Here is a 20,908-nt window from a genome sequence, read left to right as displayed (position 1 = left end):
CGTCTCATTACTAGAAACACATCAGTCCTATTTCTGCATACTGAAGGAAGAATATAACAATCTTTAAAAAAAAAAAAATATGGCCGGGCGCGGTGGCTCAAGCCTGTAATCCCAGCACTTTGGGAGGCCGAGACGGGCGGATCACGAGGTCAGGAGATCGAGACCATCCTGGCTAACACGGTGAAACCCCGTCTCTACTAAAAAAATACAAAAAACTAGCCGGGCGAGGTGGCGGGCGCCTGTAGTCCCAGCTACTCGGGAGGCTGAGGCAGGAGAATGGCGTAAACCCAGGAGGCGGAGCTTGCAATGAGCTGAGATCCGGCCACTGCACTCCAGCCTGGGCGACAGAGCGAGACTCCGTCTCAAAAAAAAAAAAAAAAAAAAAAAAAAATATTAGGCCGGGCGCGGTGGCTCAAGCCTGTAATCCCAGCACTTTGGGAGGCCGAGACGGGCGGATCATGAGGTCAGGAGAGCGAGACCATCCTGGCTAACACGGTGAAACCCCATCTCTACTAAAAAATACAAAAAATTAGCCGGGTGAGGTGGTGGGCGCCTGTAGTCCCACCTACTGGGGAGGCTGAGGCAGGAGAATGGCGTAAACCCGGGAGGCGGGACTTGCAGTGAGCTGAGATCCGGCCACTGCACTCCAGCCTGGGTGACAGAGCGAGACTCCGTCTCAAAAAAAAAATATTGAGGGAGGGATATTTCTGAGACATTGCTCAAGGGATCACTGGGAAAGTTCTGATCAATCTCTCACTTTAATTATCACATCCCTAAGCGATGTTCCTGCTTTAAAAAGTGTCATTTACATATACCTGGTAGTATGTAACGTGGAAGAAGGATGAGAATCTATGTTCCACCAAAAGTTAATTTTAACCCACCTATTTCATAGTCTTAAGAATTTTGTTCTGGCAGGCATTCCACCCATCATGATGCAGTTACTGTTGAGCCTTTATATGAAAATGGCACCTTGTGTTCCCAAAAAGCTGTACTCATTGCTGAATCTACGCAACCGATACGCCTCAGCAGTATTATTCTTGCTCGAGAAATAGGTATGTTGAGAGCAAAAACACTATCACTTCGTCTGGGGTAGAATAATCTGGTATTTTGTATAGATGGTTAACACAAATGGTGTTGGCTTCAAATGATTAAGAGGGAGAATAAATGATTCCTAGCCAGCTGCAGTGGCTTACGCCTTTAATCCCAGCACTTTGGGAGGCTGAGGCAGAAAGATTTCTTGAGCTCAGGAGTTCAAGAACCGTCTGGGTAATATAGTGAGACTTGTCTCTACAAAAAAAAAAAATAATAATAATAATAATTATGGCGGAGAGTGGTGGCTCACGCCTGTAATCCCCCCACTTTGGGAGGCCGAGGTGGGTGGATCACCTGAGGTCAGGAGTTTGAGACCAGCCTGGCCAACATGGCGAAACCTCGTCTCTACTAAAAATATAAAACAATTAGCCGGGCGTGATGGTGCACGCCTGTAGTCCCAGCTACTCGGGGAGGCTAAGGTGGGAGAATTGCTTGAACCCGGGAGACAGAGGTTGCAGTGAGCCAAGATCACACCACTGCATTCCAGCCTTGGCGACAGAGGGAGACTCCATCTCAATAAAATAAAATAAAATAAAATTAAGATAAAATAAAAATAAAGAGTATTAGGCAGGATTTTCTTTCTTTTCTTTTCTTTTTTTTGACGGAGTTTCACTTTTGTTGCCCAGGCTGGAGTACAATGGCACCATCTCGGCTCACTGCAGCCTCCGCCTCCTGGGTTCAAGTGATTCTCCTGCCTCAGCCTCCCGAGTAGCTGGGATTACAGGCATGTGCCACCATGCCCGGCTAATTTTGTATTTTTAGTAGAGACAGGGTTTCTCCATTTTGGTCAGGCTGGTCTCGAACTCCCGACCTCAGGTAATCCACCTGCCTCAGCCTCCCAAAGTGCTGGGATTACAGGCATTTCTTTTTCTATAAAAAAAGAAAACCGTGCCCGGACAGCGTTTTCTTTTTTTTTTAGAGACAGGGTCTTGCTTTGTTGCACAGGTCATAGTGCAGTGGCACGACAGTAGCTCACTGCATCCTGCCTGGCCTGCACAACATAGTGAGACTCCATCTCTACAGAACAATAATGATAAATAAATTAAAGAATTTTTTTTTTTTTTTTTTTGAGGCGGAGTCTCCCTCTGTCGTCCAGGCTGGAGTGCAGTGGCCGGATCTCAGCTCACTGCAAGCTCCATCTCCCAGGTTTACGACATTCTCCTGCCTCAGCCTCCCGAGTAGCTGGGACTACAGGCGCCCGCCACCTCGCCCGGCTAGATTTTTGTATTTTTTAGTAGAGACGGGGTTTCACCATGTTAGCCAGGATGGTCTTGATCTCCTGACCTTGTGATCCGCCCATCTCGGCCTCCCAAAGTGCTGGGATTACAGGCTTGAGCCACCGCGCCCGGCCTAAAGAATTTTAAAAAACGACCTAAAGCCTACTCTTAAGTGGGCTTTGCAATTAGATAGAACTAATCTGTTTTTGTTTCCAGCTTTGGAAAATTTCCTAGTACTTCTGAGTCATCACTTTTCCCCCACTCTCTTTAACCTTTTGGTTCCTAGGGAATAAGAGTCCTCTACTATTGTTCACCAGATTTTTTTCCAACTACTAACACCTATTCTACAAATTTTGATACTGGCCCTCTTAATGTTTTCTCATATGCAGTCAGTGACAACTATGCCTTGACTGCTGCCTGGCTGAGAGCACTTGTAAGATGTCATCAATTATAAGATAAATCCCAACTGCAGAGATGTTAAAAGATAAAAAATGAGTGTCTAAGAATCAATGAAATATGGTATGAAATTCTCAAATATAAGAATCTTTGAAGACCATGTCATGCAGGGTAGCTTAAAAGGATAGAGAAGGATACGAAAGTCAGAAAAAACAAAAAACGTTGATTTGGTCACATATGCTATTTTAAAAATGTAATCATTTTTAACTACACAAATTCATTCTGATATAAACAAATTCACAGAAGTACTAGGAAAAATGTCAAACCTGGCTCTCAGCTTAACTTCATCTGACTTGTGACTAATTTTCCAAAATTAAGTATCCTTAAATCAACTTTCCCAATTTTACTATTAATACAATTGTGTACATAGATGAGATTCCCAGTGGTAAGGGCCAGTCTTGGTGTCCTACTAGGAGCATCTGAATGGGAGCAAGTAGTATGAAAGGAGTGGGATTGGGCATTTTAAAAGGGAAGTACATGCCTAAGAGAAATTGTTCATTAATTCATTGGACAAATATCTATTGAGTTGCCTACTTTATAAGGCATATATAGAGATAAAAAGATTTAAGCTTGCCATTGGCATTTAAGTCCTTTTTTTTTTTTGAGATGGAGTCTTGCTCTGTCATCCTGGCTGGAGTGCAATGGCGTGACCTTGACTCGCTGCCACCTCCACCTCCTGGGTTCAAGCGATTCTCCTGCCTCAGCCGCCCGAGTAGCTGGGACTACAGGCATGCACCACCACGCCTGGCTAATTTTTGTATTTTTAGTAGAAATGGTGTTTCACCATGTTGGCCAGGCTGGTCTTGAACTCCTGACCTTAAGTGATCCACCTGCCTTGGCCCCCCAAAGTGCTGGGATTACAGGCGTGAGCCACCGTGCCCGGCCTTAAGTGCTTATTATAAAATTTTGTTTATGATGATTTTGGTGATAGTATAGTAAAGAAGGTGGCTGTGACAAAGATGATGGATAGACTTGAGGTAAGAGACTTGAGTGCAATGGCGTGATCTCTGCTTACCACGACCTCTGTCTCCCAGGTTCAAGCGATTCTCCTGCCTCAGCCTCCCGAGTAGCTGGGATTACAGACATGTGCCACCACTCCCAGCTAATTTTGTGTTTTTAGTAGAGACGAGGTTTCTCCATGTTGATCAGGCTCATCTCGAACTCCCAACCTCAGGTGATCCGCCCACCTCAGCCTCCCAAAGTGCTGGGATTACAGGTGTGAGCCACCGCACCCAGCCTTGCCCCACTAACTTTTTGTAGAGGTGGAGGTTTCACCATGTTGCCTAGGCTGGTCTCAAACTCTTGGATCTAAGCAATCCACCCACCTTGGCCTTTCAAAGTGCTGGGATTACAGCCATGAGCCACCACACCCAGCTGAGAGCATAATTTTAGGTGAAAAAGCTCACAGGGCAGATGAAGAAAAGGTCTGGACAACTGAAGTATACCTGAAGTAATGTGGAGCTGTAAATAAAAATATGTTATATTATTTAATAAAGTTGTATTCTTTTCACTTTAAAAGTTAAATGTTTGATATTTCTCCTAATCATTCTAAATTTACTTGTAAATCATCCAAAGTAATTCCATTTATTTATTATTTATTTTTATTTTTTGGGACGGTTTCACTCTGTCGCCCAGGCTGGAGTTCAGTGGCGCAAACGTGGCTCATTGCAGCCATGACCTCCTGGGCTCAAGTGATCCCCCTACTTCAGCCTCCTGAGTAGCTGGGACTACAGGGGGGCACCACCAGACCTGGCTAATTTTTTTAATTTTTTGTAGGGATATGGTGGTGGGGTTGCTCAGGCTGGTCTTGAACTCCTGGGCTCAAGCAATCCTGCTTCAGCTTCCCAAAGTGTTGAGCTTATAGGCATGGGCCATTGTACTGGGCATTTTTTTTCTTTATGGTCAATGACCTTGTATTGAAAAGTTTTCTAGGCCGGGCACAGTGGCTTACGCCTGTAATCCCAGCACTTTGGGAGGCCAAGGCGGGTGGATCACCTGAGGTCAAGAGGTCAAGACCAGCCTGCCCAACATGGTGAAACCCCGTCTCTACTAAAAATGCAAAAATTAGCTGGGTGTGGTGGCGGGCGCCTGTAATTCCAGCTACTTGGGAGGCTGAGGCAGGAGAATCGCTTGAACCCGGGAGGTGGAGGTTGCAGTGAGCCAAAATGGCATCACTGCACTCCAGCCTGGGCGACAAGAGTGAAACTACTTCTCAGGAAAAAAAAAAAAAAAAAAAAGAAAAGTTTTCTGCTGTTGAAGTAGTCAGATGAGTAAGCATTGTGTGCACAAGGCTTTTTATATTTTTATGTAAGGTCACAGCTGCTTCTGTTTGCCATTGTGCTACACATTTCTCTACTGAAAAGGGGGCTTTAGTTTCTCATTTGACAAGTGCTAGATTATTCAGTGCCTGATTATCAAGTTATGGATTACCTAAACTTAGCCTCCCTCCCTTCCTTCCTTCCTTTGCCATCCTGGAACACTTCCTTAGTGGTAATTCTACCAGCAGATCCTGTGAGATTTCAACTTACCTTGTTGTTTTTTGTTCACAGACCCCATGTCTTTGTCTTTAATTTTTTTAACTTGGGGTTCTGTTTGTCAGTTAAATGTTAATCAAGTAGAAGGCTAACTTAATTTTAAAACTTTTAAATTTAAAAATGATTTTAGATTTACAAAAGAGATGTAAAGATAATGCAGAAAGTTCCCATATACCCTTTACCCAGTTTGCCCTAATGTTTCACTAATCTTCTCTAGGATTCAATTAAAGATACCACATTGCTAAACTAAGTTGTCATGTTTCCTTTGTCTCCTCCAATCTGTGAGTTTCTCAGTCACTTTTCTCTTGAGACAGAGTCTGTCTCTGTCACCCAGGCTGGAGTGCACTGGCACTATCTGGGCTCAACCTTTGCTTCCAGGTTTCAAGTGATCTGCCCACCCCAACCTCTCCAGTAGCTGGGACTGCAGGCACACAATACCATGCCCAGCTAATTTTTGTAAAGATGGGGTGTCACCATGTTCAGCCTTTCAGTCACTTTTTTTTTTTTGAGATGGAGTCTCACTCAGTCGCCCAGGCTGGAGTGCAGTGGCGCGATCTGGGCTCACTGCAAGCTCCGCCTCCCGGGTTCACGCCATTCTCCTGCCTCAACCTCCCGAGCAGCTGGGACTACAGGCGCCCGCCACCTCGCCCGGCTAGTTTTTTGTATTCTTTTTAGTAGAGACAGGGTTTCACTGTGTTAGCCAGGATGGTCTCGATCTCCTGACCTCGTGATCCGCCCATCTCAGCCTCCCAAAGTGCTGGGATTACAGGCTTGAGCCACCGCGCCCGGCCTTCAGTCACTTTTGATGCTTTTTTTTTTTTTTTTTTTTTCCCTGAGACAGAGTCTTGTTCTGTTTCCCAGGCTGGAGTGCAATGGTGCTCACGGGTGTGAGCCACCGTGCCCGGCCTTGACACTTAACGAGTATTGGGTGGCCTGGCATGGCTCACCTCTGTAATCCCAGCACTTTGGGAGGCCGAGGCGGGTGGATCATGAGGTCAGGAGTTTGAGACCAGGCTTGCCAACATGGTAAAACCCCATCTCTACTAAAAATACAAAAAATTAGCCAGGCATGATGGTATGTGCCTGTAATCCCACTTACTCTGGAGGCTGAGGCACAAGGATTGCTTGAACCCCTGAACCCCAGAGACAGAGGTTGCAGTGAGCCGGATTGCACCACTGCACTGCGACAGAGAGAAGCTTTGTCTAAAACAAAAACTAAAACAAAAAACAGTGTTGGGCTGAGGGCACTAGCTCAGGAGGCCTGTAATCCCAGCACTTTGAGAGGCTGAAGCAGGAGGAACATTTGAGCCCAGGAGTTCAAGACGAGCCTGGGCAACATTAGCAAGACCAAGTCTCTACTAAAAAAAAAGAAAAGAAAAAATTAGCCAGGCATGATGGTACGTGCCTGTAAACCCAGCTACTCAGGAGGCCAAGGCTGGAGGATTGCTTGAGTCCAGGAGTTTGAGGCTGCAGTGAGCCACGATCGAACTGCTGCACTCCAGAGACCTTGTTTAAGGAAAAAAAAAAAAAAAAAAGAGTACTGGTCAGATGTTGTATATAGAATGTTTCTCAATTTGGGTTTTTCTCATGATTAGCCTGGGGTTATGGATTTTGAGGGAAAAAACCCACAGAATTGAAGAGCCCTTCCCATTGCATTATTTCAGGGGGTTCATGATATCCGCATGATTTATCACTGGTAGTGGTAACCTTGATCACTTGGTTAAGGTGGTATCTGTCAGGTTTCTCCACTGTAAAGTTACCATTTTCCCCTTCATATATGCTATTCATTAAAAGTGGCCATGAAGCCTAGCCTACAATTTAAAGGAAGGGGGATTGGCCTGGACAACAAAGTGAGACCCTGTCTCTACAAAAAATTAAAAATTAGCCAGGTGCAGTGGCATGCGCCTATAATCCCAACCACTCAGGGGGCTGAGGTGGGAGGATCACTTGAGCCCAGGAGTTCGAGGTTGCAGTGAGCGATGATTGTGCCACTGATCTCCAGCCTGGGTGACAGAGTGAGACCCTGTTTTTAAAAAAACAAAACAGGCCGGGCACGGTGGCTCAAGCCTGTAATCCCAGCACTTTGGGAGGCCAAGGCGGGTGGATCACGAGGTCAGGAGATCGAGACTATCCTGGCTAACATGGTGAAACCCCGTCTCTACTAAAAATACAAAAAACTAGCCGGGCGTGGTGGCGGGCGCCTGTAGTCTCAGCTACTTGGGAGGCTGAGGCGGGAGAATGGCGTGAACCCGGGAGGCGGAGCTTGCAGTGAGCCGAGATCACGCCACTGCACTCCAGCCTGGGAGACACAGCGAGACTCCGTCTCAAAAAAAAAAACAAAAAAAAAAAAAAACAAAAAAAAAAATACAGGAAGGAGAATTAACCTTTGCCTCTTGGAAGGAGGAGTGCCAAAGAATTTGTGCACATGTATTAACCACTACAATAACTAATAAATATTTGATGGAGATACTTTGATGTATCCTGTTTCTCCTTGAAGCTTTACCCACTGATTTTAGTGTTTATTCATGAATCTTAGGAATCATAGTACTGTGTTGTTCTTTTTTTTTTTTTTTTTTTTTTGAGATGGGATCTTGCTCTTGCAGTGGCATGGACTCAGCTCACTGCAACTTTGACCACCCAGGCTCAAGCGATTCTTCCACCTCAGCCTCCCAAGTAGCTGGGACCATAGATGTGTGCCACCACACCTGGCTAGATTCTTTTTATTATTTGTAGACATGAGGAGGTCTCACTATGTTGCCCAGGCTGATCTTGAACTCCTGGGCTCAAGGGATTTCCCTCATATCTTCTATACTTATTAACTAGTATTCTTCTGAAAGAAAGATGTCTTACATCTTACAAAGAGCTTCTTCCCAGTTAATTTATTCAATTATATATGTCAGTATGGGTTCATGAGTATTTATTTAATTTTGGGGCTATATTTCAATATTATAATTTATTCTGCTATTCCAGTTTTTCCAGCTTTGGCCATTGGGGGCTCTTTCAGGTTGGCTCCTATGTCCTTTGGAATTGCCCTTACCTTTTGTTTAATTTTTGTGACTGATTGATTAATTGTACTTTCTTACTTTCTAGTTCTATGAGATGGGCCAGGGTCATCTTAGCCATTTCTTCAAGGAGTCTTGGTTCTTTATATTAAAGAATTATATTTAGTGCCTGTAATCTCAGCAGTTTGGGAGGCTGAGGTAGGAGGATCGCTTGAGGTCAGGTGTTCTAGACTAGCCTGGGTAATGTAGCAAGACTCCATCTCAACAACAAGAATTATATTTAGAAACCAAGATCTGGGTGCCAGTGTGCTTATTGCTACTGGTGTATCCACTGCTTCTAGGCCCTCTCAGCAAACATAACTAGGAAATATATGTATATATGCTAATCATGTATATACATATATCTACACTTATTTCTATATCTATCTGCATAGATATTAAAATAAACATGAGCTCATACTGATATCTTCAATTCTAATCTTGGACCTTAGGGCTTATGCTAGCCTTCTCACCTTGTTTATTTTAACTTCTTTCTCTGACAGGGAGAAAACTGACTTTCATTACCTATGATGTATTTACTTATTTGTTCAATTCTATTGTCTATATAAAGTAGTTCCGGTCGGGCACAGTGGCTCACGCCTGTAATCCCAGCACTTTGGGAGGCCGAGGTGGCGAATCACAAGGTCAGGAGATCGAGACCATCCTGGCTAACTCGGTGAAACCCCGTATCTACTAAAAAATACAAAAAATTAGCCGGGCGTGGTGGCGGGCACCTGTAGTCCCAGCTACTCGGGAGGCTGAGGCAGGAGAATGGCGTGAACCTGGGAGGCGGAGCTTGCAGTGAGCCGAGATGGCGCCACTGCACTCCAGCCTGGGCGACAGAGCGAGACTCCATCTCAAAAAAAAAAAGTAGTTTTAGGATGAGTAATTCAATTTTTAATATTTCTTGTGAAAGGAAGCATACCATTTCCTGAAATAAGCATATTTTAGTGTACCTTAGCCCTTGTTGAGGGGCATTTACCTCTATTATCTGATTAACATTCTCCTTTGTTTTTTTTTTCAATGTTTAATTTTTTTTTTTTGTAGACAGAATCTCACTCTGTCGCCCAGGCTGGAGTGCAATGGCACAATCTCGGCTCACCGCAACCTCTGCCTCCCAGGTTCAAGCAATTCTCCTGTCTCAGCCTCCCAAGTAGCTGGGACTACAGGCGTGCACCACCACACCTGGCTAATTTTTGTATTTTTAGTAGAGACAGGGTTTCACTATGTTGGCCAGACTGGTCTTGAACTCCTGACCTCAGGCGGTCTGACCACCTTGGCCTCCCAAAGTGCTGGGATTACAGGTGTGAGCCACCGCGCCCAGCCAATTTTTAATTTTAATTTTTAATTTTTTTTTTTTTTTTGAGACAGAGTCTCACTCTGTCACCCAGGCTGGAGTGCAGTGGCCTGCAGTGCAGTGGCACAATCTCAGTTCACTGTAACCTCTGCCTCCCGGATTCAAGTAATTCTGCCTCAGCCTCCTGAGTAGCTGGGATTACAGGCATGCACCACCATGCCCGGCTAATTTTTGTATTTTAATAGAGACGAGGTTTCACCATGTTGGTCAGACTGGTCTCAAACTCCTGACCTCAGGTGATCCACCTGCCCTGCCTCAGCCTCCCAAAGTGCTGGGATTACAGGCATGAGCCACTGCACCTGGCCTCTCTTTTGGTTTTAAAATTCCGTAAAAGCAGATCTATGGCTGGGGACAGAGTTTATCCCTGATGTTTACTGGTAATTTTGGGTCATTGGAAAGTGGTAGTAACTTTGCTTTTTAGTTTTTTTGAATGAAGCTAAAACTAAAAATGTTAGGATAGTAGAGTGGAACAGCTATATAGACAGTTCTCAAATACATGGCAGATGTGGTAGGGGAGAGTGCTGTTAAAATATAGTGATACAAAACAATTTTTATTTCATTCTCATTTTATTCTGTACTGTTTCAATTAGTGTTTCTGAATTTCATTATGGGTATATTGACTAGAACTCTGGTTGGACTGGGACTCTAACTAGATCTAATACAGTGGTTCCCAGGCTTTTTAATCTCATGGCCCAGAAGAAAAAATAACTGAAATAAAGGAAAAGAGAAAGAGACAGAGAAGTTTAATGATAGGACCAACTTACAGTTGCCACCGTTTTACTTTCCTAAATACATTTTTTAAAATCTAACACCATTATTTCATAAAAGAAAATTTTTTACCATTTTAAAAGTAAGACATATGAATAAAGTATAATCCTGTAATATGACTACAACTTAATTTTATTATTCACTTTTATTTTATTTTATTTATTTTTTTTTTTGAGATGGAGTCTCTCTGTGTCGCCCAGGCTGGAGGGCAGTGGCATGATCTCAACTCACTGCAACCTCCGTCTCCTGGTTTCATGCCATTCTCCTGCCTCAGCCTCCCGAGTAGCTGGGGCTACAGGTGCCTGCCACCACGCCAGGATAATTTTTTTGTATTTTTAGCAGAGACGGGGTTTCACCGTGTTAGCCAGGATGGTCTTGATCTCCTGACCTCGTGATCTACCTGCCTCGGCCTCCCAAAGTGCTGGGATTACAGGCATGAGCCACTGTGCCCAGCCTATTATTCGCTGTTTTAAAATTTTTATTTGTTATCAGGATCTTGAAGAATTTGGAGAAAAAGATTAAAATTTTTATTTTTCTCATTTTCCATGGATGTGTAAAAACATCATCATAGATCAGTGTTTTGGAATCTCTGGTCTAGTGCTTCTTGTTATAAAGAAAGGCTCTTATATATCTTGTTATTATGCTATTTTCTTCCATAGGTAAAAGCAGCTGTCATAGTCTTTCTTTTTCATAATCTTTAGAATACAGTTTTGAGTATTTGAGGCATTTAATAGATTCATGACCTATTGAATTAAATACTCAGTTTTTGGGTTCATTGTAGTGACTGACCATGAGCTGCGCTGTGATGTTAAGGTTGATGTGATAAACAGCATTGAAATTGTATCTCGGGCCCGGGAACTTTATGTAGATGATTCGCCACTGGAACTGATGGTGAGGGCATTGGATGCTGAAGGTAAAGAACTTCAGAGGATTCAACAAAATTACCTAAAATAAAGTAATATCCCTTTATGTTTAGCACTTGGAAACAAAAACTTGAGTGACAAAAGTAGATTAGAAATAATATCTATTTTCTCATTTGGAGCTCATATAGATGAATAATAATTCTGAGTATGATTTAATGTATTAGCTACACATTTTCATAAAATATTCCTGCTATTGTTAGTTATCTCAGAACTTTTCCTTTCTTTTTTTTGGTGTGGTGGGGACGGAGTTTTGCTCTTGTTGCCCAGGCTGGAGTGCAACGGCATGATCTTGGCTTACTGCAACCTCTGCCTCCCGAGTTCAAGCATTTCTCCTGCTTCAGCCTCCTGGGTAGCTGGGATTACAGGCCTGTGCCACCACTCCTGGCTAATTTTGTATTTTTGGTAGAGACGGGGTTTTACCATGTTGGTCAAGCTGGTCTCGAACTCCTGACCTCAGGTGATCCACCCACCTCAGCCTCCCAAAGTGCTGGGATTACAGGCGTGAACCACCGCACCTGGCCATTTTCTTTTATTTTGAGATGGAGTCTCGCTCTGTTGCCTAGGCTTGAGTGCAGTGGTGTGACCGTGGCTTACTTTAACCTCTGCCCTCCGGGTTCAGGAGATTCTTGTGCCTCAGCCTCCCGAGTAGCTGGGAATACAGGCGTGCGCCACCATGCTCGTTAATGTTTGTATTTTTAATGGAGACGGGTTTCACCATGTTGACCAGGCTGGTCTCAAACTCCTGCCCTCAAGTGATCTGCCCGCCTCAGCCTCCCAAAGTGTTGGGATTACAGGTGTGAGCCACGACGCCGGCCTCAGAACTTTTCTTAGATATCCAATCTACTACTGAGCTTCTGCTGATGGTCCCTACATCAACAATTAAGAATATTTTTTGGAATTTATTCCTAGCTCTGTTTGATCAATCCACTTTCTATAGATCAGGAGAATTAAATGGAAATCTGTAAAAAAGTTACAATCTTGATCTAATATTTAATGCTTTTAATCTATATACTATATTAATGCTATAATGTGGTATTAAAAACATTTAGGTGGTAAAATAAAAAAATTTATGTGGGACGTGGTGACTCATGCTTATAATTCTAGCACTTTGGGAGGCCGAGGTTGAAGTATCCTGTGAGGTCAAGTTTCCCATGGTTGATTAAAAAAAAAATTATAATGTATTGCCACTTTCTTTTTTTTTTTCTTTTTTTGAGATGGAGTCTCGCTCTGTTGCCCAGGCTGGAGTGCAGTGGCCGGATCTCAGCTCACTGCAAGCTCCGCCTCCTGGGTTTACACCATTCTCCTGCCTCAGCCTCCTGAGTAGCTGGGACTATAGGCGCCTGTCACCTTGCCCGGCTAGTTTTTTTGTATTTTTTAGTAGAGATGGGGTTTCACCGTGTTAGCCAGGATGGTCTCGATCTCCTGACCTCGTGATCCGCCCGTCTCGGCCTCCCAAAGTGCTGGGATTACAGGCTTGAGCCACCGCGCCTGGCCTGTATTGCCACTTTCTTTGTAAATTATTTGAGTGATTTGATTTTTTAATTTGAAAAATGAACTATTCTGGAAGCTTTTTTTTTTCTTTTGGATACAGAGTCTGTTGCTCAGGCTGGAGTGCGATGACACAAGCATGGCTCACTGTAGCCTTGACCTCCCAGGCTCAAGCAATCCTCCTATCTCAACCTCCTGAGTAGCTAGGACTACATATGCAGGCCACCATTCCTGGCTAAGTTTTTATTTTACAGACCAGGTGTCACTATGTTGCCCAGGTTGGTCTCAAACTCCTGCGTTCCAGCGATCCTCCTGCCTTGGCCTCCCAAAGTGCTGGGATTACAGGTACAAGCCATTGCACCTGGCCTGGAAAATTTTTACAAAAATTTGTGCGGAGGGGACCAGGATTAAGGATGCCTTGTCAGCCATGAGGTGGCCTTCATGTAGAAAGGAACAGAAGGAGCATGGCATCATTATTGTCAGTCAGGAGTTAATCAGCTGGAGTCCTTTTTACTTTCAGATAGCTTGTGCAGCAACATCATTTACTGTTTGTGTTGGGAACTTTCTCATATATATGTTTTAATTCATTAATGATAGTGCTTTCTATTTCTTAATGAAGGAGGCCTCAAAGTAATTTTCTAGTTAAGTTTCCCTTTCTTGTTGTAAATACCTGAATATTTTTAAATATGTGATCCTATCTTGTCTGCTTTTGACTTGCTGTACAGGAAATACTTTTAGTAGTCTGGCAGGGATGATGTTTGAGTGGAGCATTGCCCAGGACAACGAGTCAGCAAGAGAAGAACTGTCCAGCAAAATTAGGTAAACTTGAAACCAAACATAAATCACCTGACTATGAAGAAGACAGCTGCCATTAAGTGGCATGCTGAACAAGCAACCATTTTTGTGGACTTTGATGATCTTACTGTCTGTACTTTTTTGAAACTGATAAATTACTGAGGGAAATGTCTTTGATAGAATGAAATATGACATAGATGTAGGTACCTTTATGATCAATTAATCTGAGTTATTATGGAGGAGTTCATGGGCTAAGTACTACACAATTATTTGAGCCAGGTGTATCTTCTGGCAGTTCTTTTTATTCAAGCTACCTGCACATGCTGAAGTAGAGGGAGAAGGATAAGAGTATGAAATTTTGTCTTCAGTACCAAGGAGAAGATCTCAGATCCAAGTTTTACTCCCACCACAATTTTAGCCAGAGGCTCATAAATACCTTTCTTTTTTTTTTTTCTTTCCGAGATGGAGTCTCGCTCTGTCGCCCAGGCTGGAGTGCAGTGGCGTGATCTCGGGTCACTGCAACCTCTGTCTCCCGGGTTCACACCATTCTGTCTCAGCCTCCTGAGTAGCTAGGACTAGAGGGGCCCGCCACCACACCTGGCTAATTTTTGTTGTTGTTGTTGTTGTTGTTGTTTTTGGTATTTTTAGTAGAGAATGGGGTTTCACCATATTAGCCAGGATGGTCTTGATCTGCTGACTTCGTGATCTGCCCGCTTTGGCCTCCCAAAGCGCTGGGATTACAGGCATGAGCCACCGCGCCCGGCCTTTTTTTCCCTTTTCTTTTCTTTTTTTTTTTTTTTGAGATGGAGTCTTGCTCTGTCACCCAGGCTGGAGTGCAGTGACACGATCTCAGCTTACTGCAACCTCCACCTCCTGGGTTCAGGCGATTCTCCTGCCTCAGTCTCCCAAGTAGCTGGGACTACAGGCGCCCGCCACCACACTCGGCTAATTTTTGTATTTTTAGTAGAGATGGGGTTTCGCCATATTGGCCAGGGTGGTCTCAAACTCCTGACCTCAAGTGACCTACCCGCCTCAGCCTCCCTAAGTGCTGGGATTATAGGCGTGAGCCACTGCTCCTGGTCTCCTTCTTTCCTTCTTTCTTTCCCTCCCTCCCTCCCTCCCTCCCTCCCTCCCTCCCTCCCTCCCTCCCTCCCTCCCTTCCTTCCTTCCTTCCTTCCTTCCTTCCTTCCTTCCTTCCTTCCTTCCTTCCTTCCTTCCTTTTTTTTTGACAGAGTCTTGCTGTGTCACCCAGGCTGGAGTGCACTGGCGTGATCTTGGCTCACTGCAACCTCCATCTCCTGGGTTCAAGTGATTCTTCTGTCTCAGCCTCCCAAGTAGCTGGAATTTCAGGCGCGTGCCACCATGCCCGGCTAATTTTTGTATTTTTAGTAGAGACGGAGTTTCGCCATGTTGGCCTGGCTGGTCTCAAATTCCTGACCTCAAATGATGTGCCCACCATGGCCTCCCAAAGTCCTGGGATTACAGGCGTGAGCTACCATGCCCAGCCGAAAGTGTTTTACATTCTACAGACATTGAAGAAACTATGTTTAAAGTCTCTTAGGGACTTTTGAAAGAACACTTCATTTAATTCTGCTAGAAACACATTATATTTTATGTCTTTAGGATTCTTAAATACTCTGAAGCAGAATATGCTCCCCCAATGTATATAGCTGAGATGGAAAAAGAGGAGAAACAAGGAGATGTGATTTTAGTGTCTGGGATTAGAACTGGTGCTGCTGTTGTAAAAGTTCGAATTCATGAACCATTCTATAAGGTAAAAAGTTTGTGCTATAAATTTTCCTTACTTTTTTTTTTTAAGATAGGGTCTTGCTCTGTTCTCTGTTGCCCAGGTACTACAGGAATGCACTACCACACCCTGTTTTTTGGTTTTGGTTTTGGTTTGTGTTTTTTTTTTTTTTTTTTTTGGAGAGACAGACAGGGTTTCACCACGTTGCCCAGGCTGGTCTCAAACTTCTGAGCTCAAGCAGTCTCCTGCCCCAGCCTCCTAAAGTGCTGGGATTACAGGCGTGAGCCAGCACAACTGGCCAGTGCTGTAAATGTTTCATCTAATAGTCTTGCCTATGGAAAATATAGTTTTTTATGTTTATCTGTAGTAGAAGCCCTCTAGTCTGACGTGATTTGGGCCAACAGTTGGTCATTTAATTGAAAAAGTTATTTGAAGTAGGTAAGCATTAAAAAATTATCTTAAACATTTTATTGCCTGATTACAATTACAAATGTGACTGGCATTTTCTCTTAAAATATATAACTAACATTTTATTCACCAATTCTTGATGTAGGTGCAAGGCCTTTCTTTGACCATGGGTTCACTGATTTGAAATCTATATACACTTTCTCCCATAAATTACAGTTTCTAATTTCTTCCTTTTTTGGGGTTGGGAGGGTTCAAGTGATTCTTGTGCCTCAGCCTCCCAAATATCTGGGATTACAGGTGTGTGTCACCATGCCCAACTAGTTTTTGTATGTTTAGTAGAGGCAGGGTTTCACCATGATGGCCAGGCTGGTTTCAAACTTCTGGCCTCAAGTGATCCACCTGTCTCCGTCTCCCAAAGTGCTAGGATTACAGGTATGAGCCACTGCGCCCGGCCCTAATTTCTAGTCAAGTGAAAATTTAGATGCACGAAGAATTTGAGTGCAGAAATTTATATTTTAAAGGATTTTCCCTAATAATTTACATTTCTCACTTATACCTAATTGATAGTACATATTAGCAGCTTGCCTTTAACTTTTTTTGAAACATTTAAATTTTTAATAGAAACAACAGTTCTCTTTTCACATCTATAGTTTTTGTTTTAATGTGATTATAATTACAAGTACAACTTGCATAAATAGGTTTGGGAAAAAAAAAATGTCTTTTGGTAAGCATTTAATTCAATGGCAAGAACCTGAGTGTGTGGACCTCCTAGAAAATCCTACCAATCTTGCATTGGGTAAATCTTCATAAAAATCAATGTGTTCAACAGAGAGTGGAAAGTAACTTAATATGGTAAGTCAGTTAATTGGAGGTTGGCTAAAAGAATTTCTGTGTTCTACAACTGAGTCTTACCTTTTCTCATTTCAGCATACTTACCTTTTTATTTACCTACTTTTTCTCTTTTAGAAGACTTTTCTGTTCTGAGTACCTTAGAAAGTTAATTAGGTATTAAGATTCATGATCACTTTTTAAGGCTAGCTGAAATTATGACTTGTGATTAGGAAAGCTTTTTAAAAATATATTTATAAAAAATTTTAAAAGAAATTTAAAAGAAGTAAGCATTTAACAAGAAAGACTACTGTGAGGATTCCGTCCATGGAAACTTTTTTTTTTCCCCTCCCTCTTTTAGAAAGTGGCAGCAGCATTAATACGTCTGCTTGTTTTGGAGAATATATTTCTTATACCATCCCATGATATTTATCTCTTGGTAGGAACATATATTAAATACCAAGTTGCAAAAATGGTTCAAGGGAGAATGACAGGTAAGGTGATTTATTTTTTCTCCTGTGACTCACATTTCCCAAATCTTTTCTGCTGACAAGATCAGCAACTCCACGTTATATATGAAAAATACTTGGGTTTTTAGATTTTGTGGTAAAGTATTAATTGCTGTACTTAACTAATATTAGACAGAAATAGCCCCATATGTTGAACATATTAATAGCAGAGTTAGGCTGCTTAGCTTCAGTGCCAATAGGCATCTGAATTCTCTATTAAAACAACAACTAGCCAGGTATGGTGGCTCTCACTTGTAATTCCAGCTACTCTGGAAGCTGAGGCAGGAAGATTGCTTGAGGCCAGGAGTTGGAGACCAGCCTAGGCAACAGAGCAAGATCCCCATACCTTTTTTATTTTATTTTATTATCTTTATTTTTTTGAGATGGGGGTCTCACTCTGTTGCCCAGGTTGTAGTACAGTGGCATGATCATGGCTCATTGCAACCTTGGACTCCTGTGCTCAAGTGATCCTCCCACCTCAGCCTCCTGAATAGCTGGAACTACAGGTTCCTGCCACCATATCCAACTCTTTTTTTTTTTTTTTAGATGGAGTCTCGCTCTGTCACCCAGGCTGGAGTGCAGTGGCATGATCTCGGCTCACTGCAACCTCCACCTCTGGGTTCAAGCAATTCTCCTGCCTCAGCCTCCCAAGTAACTGGGATTACAGGTATGCGCCACCATGCCCAGCTAATTTTTTGTATTTTTAGTAGAGACAGGGTTTCACCATGCTGGCCAGGCTGGTCTTGAACTCCTGGCCTTGTGATCCATCTGCCTCAGCCTCCCAAAGTGCCAGGATTACAGGCATGAGCCATCGCGCCCAGCCTCCTTTTTTTTTTTTTTTTTTTTGGTAGAGATCGGATCTCATTATGTTACCCAGGCTGGTCTTTAACTCCTTGTCCCAAGTGATTCTCCCACCTTGGCCTCCCTCCCAAAGGGCTGAGATTATAGGCGTGAGCTACTGTGCCAAGCTGAGACCTCATCTCTAAAAATAACTAAATAAATAAAACAACAAAAGCTTTACTAGCTTTTGAAGGGCAAGTGAAGACACTTTACCAGAAGGGACTTGAATCATCATTGCAATGATCTTTGCAAAAGTTATTTCTTGAGAAACTCAATTCTCGACTGAAAGCTTAATATTCTATTGATGGTAAAAGTTACATTGAGCTTTTTTTTTTTTTTTTTTGAGATGGAGTCTCACTCTGTCGCCCAGGCTGGAGTGCAGTGGCACAATCTCGGCTCACTGCAACCTCTGCCTCCCAGGTTCAAGCGATCCTCCTGCCTCAGCCTCCCAAGTAGCTGGGATTACAGGAGTCCGCCACTATGCCCAGCTAATTTTTTGTATTTTTAGTAGAGACAGGGTTTCACCATGTTGGCCAGGCTGGTCTCGAACTCCTAACCTCAGGTGATCCGCCCGCCTTGGCCTCCCAGAGTGCTAGGATTACAGGAGGAGCCACCACACCGAGCCTCCAACAATATATTTTAACTCATAAACTCCACACAAATGGTTACATGTAGAAATTCATCATAGCAGGAAAAACATTAAAGGCAGATCATACTCTTATTTTATGTCTGCTTCCTGATCACTCCTTTATGATCAAGAATACATCATTATCTACTGGAATGGCTGCTGTCATTACATTTATGTATCTTTCATGTCTTACAGAGGTGAAATTTCCCCTGGAACATTATATACTGGAATTGCAAGACCATAGAGTTGCACTTAATGGGTCTCATTCTGAGAAAGTAGCTTTACTGGATGACAAAACAGCCATGGTGACTGCCTCACAACTGGGCCAGACTAATCTTGTCTTTGTCCATAAAAGTATCCTTTTGTTCAAGTTTTAGCTGCCAGTCTACACTTCCTTGAGCATGCTAGACATGTTCTTTGGTAAAATAATTTAAGAATGATTATAGTACTACTACAGTGTTTTCCTGTAGGTTTTATTTTTAACAAAGAATTATAAGTTACTGCTGTGATAATTTCTAACAGAGTAAGTAGAGAAAAGGAGTGTAGTTAGAACTTGGGATCTACTAACTTCAGTGCTTATTTGCAACCTCAATCAAATTGTAATTAGGGAAATAAAAAAACTGTAATTAGGGGAATGGGGAAAACGGAGTTTGGAAGAACATGTGAGAATTTTATTTAATTTGTTCTTTCTTATTTGTACATGATAATTGAGAAAATATGCTATTGTCTGCAGTAGATGTTTAACTAATATTTTAAAAATTGTGTTGAGAGCAATTTTTAAAAATTCACTAAATCTGCTATGCAAGGATTGAACAAAGAAAGGTACACAGAGACCTGTAATAGTCAATGAAAACAGAAGAGAATGAAGATTTAAATTCTCAGAAAATTGAAGCATGATTTGGACTCCATCTCTCAGTGCTTTATTTGGAAATTTTTTTGAATATTTGAATCTGAAAGAAATTCATTCAGAAAATATCTATTATATTTATACTATATGCTCAACATTGTTCTAAGCTCTGGGTATACAAACTGCCATTTTGTCCAGCATAGTTAGATTTTTAAATTATTACTATCATTATTATTATTTTTTTTTTTGAGACAGAGTTTCACTCTTGTTGCCCAAGTTGGAGTGCAGTGGCGCGATCTCTGCTCACTCCTGCCTCTGCCTCCCGGGTTCGAGTTATTCTCCTGCCTCAGCCTCCTGAGCAGCTGGGATTACAGGCGCACGCCACCACGCCTGGCTAATTTTTGTATTTTTAGTAGAGACGGGGTTTCATCATGTTGGCCAGGCTGGTCTCGAACTCCTGACCTCAGATGATCCACCCACCTCGGCCTTCCATAGTGCTGGAATTACAGGCGTGAGCCACTGGGCCTGGCCAAAAAATTATCGTTTTTGTAGAGACAGGGTCTCACTCTGTTGCCCAGGCTGGAGTGCAGTGGTGCAATCTTGGCTCACTGCAACCTGTAAACTCCCAGGCTCAAGTGATCCTCGCAGCTCAGCCTCCCAAGTAGCTGGGACCACAGGCACTTGCCACCATGCCCAGCTAATTTTTATATATTTTTTGTAGACACGAGGTCTCTCCATGTTGCCCACACTGCTCTTGAACTCCTGGACCCAAGCAATTCACCTGCCTTGGCCTCCCAAAGTGCTAGGATTCCAGGCATGAGCCACCACACCCAGCCAGATTTTTTTTTTTTTTTTTTTTAGAGATAGGGTCTCACCCTGATGCCCAGGTTAGAGTGCAGAGGCATGATCATAACTCACAGTAGCCTTGAGCAATCCTCCCACCTCAGCCTTCTGAGTAGCTGGGACTATAGGCACACACCACCATGCCATACTAATTGTGTCTTTTTTTGTAGAGATGAGGTCTTGCTAGGCTGAGTAGGCTGGATGATCTCCTGGCCTGAAATGAACCTCCCAAAGTGCTTGGATTACAGGTGTGATCCACCACACCCAGTCTTTACCTAGCATAATTAGAGAAGTCCTCTCTGATGAGGCGACACTGGCACAATAAGCCATGTGGATAATTGGCGAAAGACTTCTAGGGAAAGGAAAGAGCAATGGCAAAGGTTCTGAAGTAGGAACATATTTGGCATGATTAAAGAAGAGTAAGGAAGACAGTGAAGCTAAAGTGCAGTGAATCAGGAAATAGTAGAAATAACAGAGTAGGGGAGGGGCAGATTAGGTAGGGGCTAATAGGCTTACTCTGAATAAGAATGTCTCTACTCGGGGCACACTGTCTATAGGGTAGCCCTGCTCCGAAAGGAACAGTACTT

The 20,908-nt window shown here is 43.0% G+C and overlaps 3 protein-coding genes across 3 annotated transcripts in view; 1 reads left to right on the top strand and 2 right to left on the bottom strand.

Annotated features, from left to right (window-relative positions):
* UBAP2L (ubiquitin associated protein 2 like) overlaps positions 1 to 20,908 on the bottom strand; it is a 340,775-nt gene that overhangs the window by 129,881 nt on the left and 189,986 nt on the right. The window lies entirely within an intron of this gene.
* The window catches only part of NUP210L (nucleoporin 210 like), a 160,761-nt gene that overhangs the window by 2,321 nt on the left and 137,532 nt on the right, over positions 1 to 20,908 (top strand). The window contains exons 2-7 of the mRNA XM_050752318.1: positions 916 to 1,052; positions 11,247 to 11,378; positions 13,602 to 13,695; positions 15,295 to 15,445; positions 17,016 to 17,148; positions 18,827 to 18,985. Coding sequence (XP_050608275.1) covers positions 916 to 1,052; positions 11,247 to 11,378; positions 13,602 to 13,695; positions 15,295 to 15,445; positions 17,016 to 17,148; positions 18,827 to 18,985 — 806 coding nt within the window. The remainder of the gene's footprint in view (positions 1 to 915; positions 1,053 to 11,246; positions 11,379 to 13,601; positions 13,696 to 15,294; positions 15,446 to 17,015; positions 17,149 to 18,826; positions 18,986 to 20,908) is intronic.
* The window catches only part of HAX1 (HCLS1 associated protein X-1), a 169,270-nt gene that overhangs the window by 134,281 nt on the left and 14,081 nt on the right, over positions 1 to 20,908 (bottom strand). The window lies entirely within an intron of this gene.

The sequence above is a fragment of the Macaca thibetana genome, chromosome 1, assembly GCF_024542745.1.
Source record: "Macaca thibetana thibetana isolate TM-01 chromosome 1, ASM2454274v1, whole genome shotgun sequence".
In the NCBI taxonomy this organism is placed as follows: Eukaryota; Metazoa; Chordata; class Mammalia; order Primates; family Cercopithecidae; genus Macaca; species Macaca thibetana.
The sequence above is the reverse complement of the archived record's forward strand: the minus strand, read 5'-3'. Positions and strand labels throughout refer to the sequence as shown.